The following is a 6,113-nucleotide window of genomic DNA, read 5'->3' on the forward strand; positions in this document are numbered from 1 at the left end:
CCCAGACACTCCATTTACTCACTTACTCACTCATTCAGTTACTTATGGAGGAACAGGTCCTGACCCCCCCTCAGACCACACGGCCTCCCTGCCGGATACTCGCCGAGCACAGAACCTGACATCTCTGCACCAAATTGCTCCAATACCCCTGCTGTGGGCTTTGGCCCAGGCAGTTCAGGCCTGGCAAGGGCCTGGCCTCTTTCCCATCCCTGTTTGGGGAGCAGCCAGCTCGAGGCCTTTCAGGTTCTGTTTCGTGCATACGGCACTGTCCTGTGATGCTCAAATCGCTGTCCCTGAAATGAATGGAGGCATCTTTGCAAGTGATTGTTTATAAGGAACAGATCTAACATTTAAGTAAACAGCCTAAAAGTGCTTGTCAGTAATGGAGAGCCAGCGTGCTGTTGCGTAGTATCTTGGGTTCTCCCGACTCCCCAGGACGTGGAGATTGTTATTCAAGGAGACAGAGACACAGAAAATATGCTTCGGTGACAGGGCTTCTCCACAGTTCCCTTCCCCTTTCCACCAGAAGGCAGGGAAATGTGTGGGCTCCCCCACGCCACCAGGACTGGCGGCCTGGGGGGGGGGGCCCTTCACTGAAAGCCTCTTCTCACCTACCGCTCGCTTCCGCAGCCTGGCCCAGTCACTCTGGGCCCTCTTCACCTCCTCTCTGGCCATCTCCCTGGTGTTTGCCGTCATCCCCTTCTGCCACAACGTGAAGGTGCTGGCCACCGTCATGGCGCTGGCGGGCCTGGCCATGGGCTGCATCGACACGGTGGCCAACATGCAGTTGGTGAGGATCTACCAGAAGGACTCGGCTGTCTTCCTGCAGGTGAGCTCAGCAGGGGAGGTGGGGCCTGGTGGAGGGGGGGCTGGGGAGCCCACCGGGCCCTTTCCATCCCTCCCAGTCCCTTCTACAGGTCCAGGGGTCTTTGCCCTGGGCCAGTGTTGTGACTCAGAAAAAGCGCCAGGGTCTCTGCCCAGCAAACCACTCCTAGCTGGGCGCATCCGGGCAGACAGATACTCCAGATTTTAGGTCTCTTGTTTCTACTTTTGTTCTTCTCAAATTTTATCCATTTGCAGATTGTTTATCTCTAGCTCTGAAGTGGGGTGCCCTCCTGCACTGTGGGGTCCTCATGGACCCTGTAAACTGGACAGTGGAGCTGGGAGAACATGCCCTTCTCCCCTGGCTCCTTCCTCCTCCCCTTATTTCTTTCTTTCCTTTTCCCAGTTATCTAGGGTTCCAATCCAGCCCCCCTTTATTTTGTCCCCTTAGCTGCTGGATGCTGCCATGACTCGGGAAATAAGTGAGAAGGAAGAGGGGATTGGCCACTGGCTCTAGGCCTCTCAGGCAGAGAGCACAGTTAGAGGAGCTTCCTTCCTCAGCTCACCTGCTCCCCACTTGGGGACCAGCCAGGGGCTCCCCAGGTGGGACCTAGGGTGGGGGATGAAGCCTGAAGCAGCCTCCAGCCATCCTGCTTCCCCTCCCTCCACAGGTTCTCCACTTCTTTGTGGGCTTTGGCGCTCTGCTGAGTCCCCTCATCGCTGACCCTTTCCTGTCTGAGACCAGCTGCTTGCCTGCCAACAGCACCACCAATGTCACCTCCAGCAGCCACCTGTTCCATGCCTCCAGGGTCCTGGGCCAGCACCACACTGAGGCCCGGCCCCAGGCCAACCAGATGCTGTCCCCGGGCTCCCCGCAGGGCGGGGCTGGGACCCGAGTGTCCTACGCCTTCTGGATCATGGCCCTGATCAATGTGAGTGTTGCTGCGGCAGCGCTGGCTGGGCCCTGCCCCCCATCCACACCAGCCCCCAGTGCAAGCCTTTGAGCTGAGGGGGCCGGGAGAACTAACCTGGGGATTCACCTGAGCACAGAGAGGTCACAGGTCACCTGTAAGGCCCTTCCTTTGCGAGAATTTGTGATGGTCATTCTCAAGGGAGGTGAAGCAGAGGGCAGGGTTAGTACCTAATTAGAGAACTAATGTCAACTTTCAAGACCTCCAAGGCACTATGGGAAACCAGCTCTTCCCCAGAAGAAGTGACCCAGGAACATAGTACTGGGATATGAGGGGCCCTTGGGGAACTTCATTGCTCATGGGCTCCCCTTAGAGGCGAGGCACAGACCCGATGATCCCTAGAGGTGGGAGCAAAGCAGAACAGGCCTCCTTGGCTGGTCAAACAGCGAGGCCTGTGCACACGCTGCCCTCGTCCCACCTGCCAGCACGGCGGGCCTCTTGCTGCAAGTCATGTCTGGTCTCTGCACCATCAGAGGGTCCTCACCTCCGCCCAAGCTGGGACCAGAGGGGGAGAGACCCTCGCCCCAGCTTGGGACGGACCTGTGGGGACCCAGGAGCAGTCATGGCTGGCCTGGCCCAGCTTAGACTGGGATGTGAACATCAAAGGTGGCCCATTGCCTGGGGGGGTGGAGGTGCCCTCTGCTCTCACCCTGACTTCGAGCCTCTGCACCAGACAGACTTGTCGCCCCTGTCACTTAGGTGTGAGGCCCTGTGCGCAGCACTGAAGGGGGCTCTTGAGACCACCATACCACTGAGCAGCCAGGCAGGGGGCGGCGTTTGGTCACTGGCTCAGAGCCAGTGCCAGGCAGGAACCCCGACTGCTAGCACAAGCAGCCCACCTGCAGCCAGCAGCCAGCCTGAGGCGACTGTCCCTTTCTCTCCTTTATATAAGCCTTTGCTTCCTTTGTACCGGTCTTCACTGGACACAGAGAGCGCAGCCCTCTCCCTCTGGCCTTGCCCTTCTCTGCCCACCCTGTCACTTACTGGAAACTGGAGCCCTGACTGTGCCCGCCAAGGGGGTTCACACTGTCGTGCAATGTCAAGGTGGAGGCTGGGACCAGGGAGCTGGGGTCCATCTTAAGCTGGAGGTCTGCTTGCCCTTGCCTTGTGAGGAGTAGACTGGTATTTGCTTACTGCAGGATTTCTGGGCTGTTCCACTGGTTTGTGTCTAAAGATAAAGAGTCACAGGAGAGAATGGAGTGCACACACACACACACACACGCACCCAGGCTCAGCCTGGCATTGCGTTTCAGGTGGCTCCTGCCTGGCCTCAATGGGCTTTTTCTGGAGATCAGGCAGGTCCTACCCCAGGCCGGCCAGTCTTCTGTGAAGCCCTCCCGTGACCCACCTCCCGGGAAAGCCCCACCAGACCACACCTCTTTTACAGCTGTTTCCTCATGGGCTGGCCCAGGCACTGTGCCACCTGGCTGGTGTGTGTAGATTTCCTGTTTCCCCCCTCAGACAGGAGGGAGGGCTCTGTCTCTCCTCAGGCTGGGAGATCTCGGGGCAGGACCCCGTCTCCTCCCATCAGGCCCCCTTTGTACTTCCTGCTGTGGGGCTGGGCTGAGTTTGATTTGAGTGTGGATGGAGGGTCCCAAGGTGCCCACAGAGAACAGGTCGGCACGGAGTGGTGGTCAGGTGATGGGAGATGCTCGTGTAAGCCAGTCACCTGCAGGCGTTAGGGGGGCTCCCCCGAGCAGCACCAGGCAGGGGCTGGCCGCCTGCTGGCTTCCATCTCTACTTGCCTGGCCTCTCTCCCGGGCCAGAGGTGCCTGCCAGCCTCTGGGAAGCCTCCGCAGCTCTCTGGGCTTCCTCTTTCCTGCATAAGAGGCATTGGGATGGAGCTGCAGCAGGAAGGCTAGAGGTTAATCTTGAAGAGGTGCTTCCTGGCTTCCAGGGTAGACAGGGCTGAGCACCTGAGGGAGGTGGCGACGCTTCTCCAGGCAACCTCAGAAGCAGGAGACATTTCTCACTGCCCTGGGGAGTTCGGGTAAAGCCTAAGCCACAATGTAAATAGCAGTGAACATAACATTGGACTTGGGTGTGCGTTGCTTGTCAGCATACACTGATCCAAAGGACCCCATGTCTGTTTTCCACTTGAGCCATACGGGCCCCCAGCACGGCCTCTGCTCCCCTGGGGTGTGACATCACCAGGCCCTAGGTGGGGGTGCCTCACCATCAGCTCTGGCCCACCAGCCACCCCAGTACCTCAGCTCCCTGGGTCCCTGCTTCCCACCAGTTCTCTTCCAGTTGTCACAGGTTATGACAGTGATGACTTGGAGCCTCGATTGCCTCATTGGGAAAATGAGGTGATAATTCCTTCTTGTGCATTTTTTTTTAAAGATTTATTTACTTATGCATGCAGAACTGGGGTACAGGCCAGAGGTGCAGGGGCAGTGAGAGGCTTCACCAGAGACAGAGTGGGGAGCAGAACAGGCAGATAGATGAAGTACCCTGCTGAGAAGAGCAGCGGGCGGGTCAGGAGAGGTCAGCCACGCCATGTGGTCACCTCCGGGGCGGGCGGGGATGGAACTCATGCTGAAGTGGCTTTAGCTTCTTAGTGCTGTGCTTTAACCCGCTGCGCCACCAGGGAGGGCCCTCTAGTGCATTAAAAAATATATATAGGCCCTCCCTGGTGGCACAGCGGGTTAAAGCACAGCACTGAGAATCTGAAGCCACTTCCGTATGAGTTCGATTCCCGCCTGCCCTGGAGGAGACCACATGGCGAGCCAGACCTCTCCTGGCCCGCCCGCTGCTCCCCTCAGCAGTGTACTTCGTCGATCTGCCTGTTCTGTTCCCCACTCTGTCTCTGGTGAAGCCTCTCACAGCCCCTGAGCCTCTGGCCTGTACCCCAGTTCTGTATGCACAAATAAATAAATCTTTAAAAAAAAAAATATATATATATATATTTATGCACACAAGAACTAGGGTATAAGCCAGAGATGCAGGGGGGCGGGTAAGAGGACTCACCAGAGACAGAGTAGGGAGCAGAACAGGCAGGTGTTCTTAAATTCACTGCTGAGGGAACAGCGGGCGAGACAGAACAGGTGTGCTCTGCCATGTGGGTCAGCCCCCTGGCCCGGCATTGAACCTGTGCTACAGTGGCTGTGGCTAAAGCTTCATAGTGCTGCGCTTTAACCCTTGCACCACCAGGGAGGGCCCTCTCAGTGCATTTTATAAAATTGTGATAAACACGATCAAAATGTCTTTGTAAAGCACCACGTGACCTCCCAGCACGCAGGCGTGTGAGGCCGCCCTGCACAGCTTAAAATAAGAACATCAGAAAGGAGGCCTGGCGCCTCTCCTGTGCTGAGCAGTGCCCGGCGTGGGCTGGGCTTTGCATGTGACAAGGGCCTGTTTCTTCAGGGAAATGTGGCGCAGGGTGGCCAGCAGTGACAGCCTGTCCAGACCCCGGGCCCTGGCTGCATTCGCTGGGTGCTGCTCTCAGGCGGGCGCGCCCTTGGCAAAGCCCCCTCCCCCTCCCCAGGACTCTCAGATACAGGCGGAGCTGTCAGGTGGGCCAGGCCCAGGCAGGGGGAGCCCGGCCTCTGGCTCAGCTGACCCCTGCCCACCGCCAGCTCCCGGTGCCCTTGGCTGTGCTGTTTCTGCTGTCCAAAGAGCGGCTGCTGACCTGCTGCCCCCAGCGCAGGCCCCTGCTCCTGTCTGCAGATGAGCTCGCCCTGGAGACGCAGCCGCCCGAGAAGGAAGATGGGTCCTCGCTGTCCCCGCGGTTTCAGCCACACCCAGGTGGGGCTCTATTGCACGTGCTCCCTCACAGCCCCCCAGGAGGCCATCCCTCCCGCACAGCTGGGTGTAAGCTGCGGTGACCGTGGTCTCTGCAACTCAGGCCTCCACACCTGGCTCAGGGGGGCTTCCGGCTGCAGCCTGCTCTGCCTAACTCCGCCAGTGCAACCTTGGGCACCTCACTCACGCTCTTCCACCAGACTGAGGTTCCTAAGAGATGGTTGAAAGCTAGAGAAAGTGGGGGGCAGCAAGTGGTTCCCCAGTCTGCCAGCACCCTGGCTGCCTCTTCCCGGGTGTGCACAGGCGAGCAGCTGAGCCTTGCCCTGCTCTTCTTGTGCCTCCTCCAGGGCATGAAGACCTGTTCAGCTGCTGCCAGAGGAAGAACTTCAGGGGGGCCCCTTGCTCCTTCTTCGCCATCCATGTCACGGCTGCCCTGGTCCTGTTCATGACGGACGGAATGACGGTGAGCCTGCCCTGAGAGGATTTCTGCTCCTCTGAGACACGAGTCTGGAGCTAGTCAGAGAAAGAGGGACATCAAGATTTCTTCTGTAGTGCAGAAGAGCCAAATTTTATATA

The 6,113-nt window shown here is 58.4% G+C and overlaps 1 protein-coding gene across 2 annotated transcripts in view; it reads left to right on the forward strand.

Moving 5' to 3' along the window:
* Positions 1-628: 628 nt before the first annotated feature.
* Positions 629-6,113, forward strand: part of MFSD4 (major facilitator superfamily domain containing 4) — a 20,419-nt gene continuing 14,934 nt past the window's right edge. For both annotated transcript variants that reach the window (XM_012726732.1, XM_012726733.1), the window contains exons 1-4: positions 629-829; positions 1,494-1,754; positions 5,372-5,540; positions 5,885-6,000. In XM_012726732.1, coding sequence (XP_012582186.1) covers positions 734-829; positions 1,494-1,754; positions 5,372-5,540; positions 5,885-6,000 — 642 coding nt within the window. In that variant the 5' untranslated portion in view covers positions 629-733. The remainder of the gene's footprint in view (positions 830-1,493; positions 1,755-5,371; positions 5,541-5,884; positions 6,001-6,113) is intronic.

This window comes from Condylura cristata, unplaced genomic scaffold (assembly GCF_000260355.1).
Source record: "Condylura cristata isolate star-nosed mole 26May11 unplaced genomic scaffold, ConCri1.0 scaffold00018, whole genome shotgun sequence".
NCBI lineage: Eukaryota > Metazoa > Chordata > Mammalia > Eulipotyphla > Talpidae > Condylura > Condylura cristata.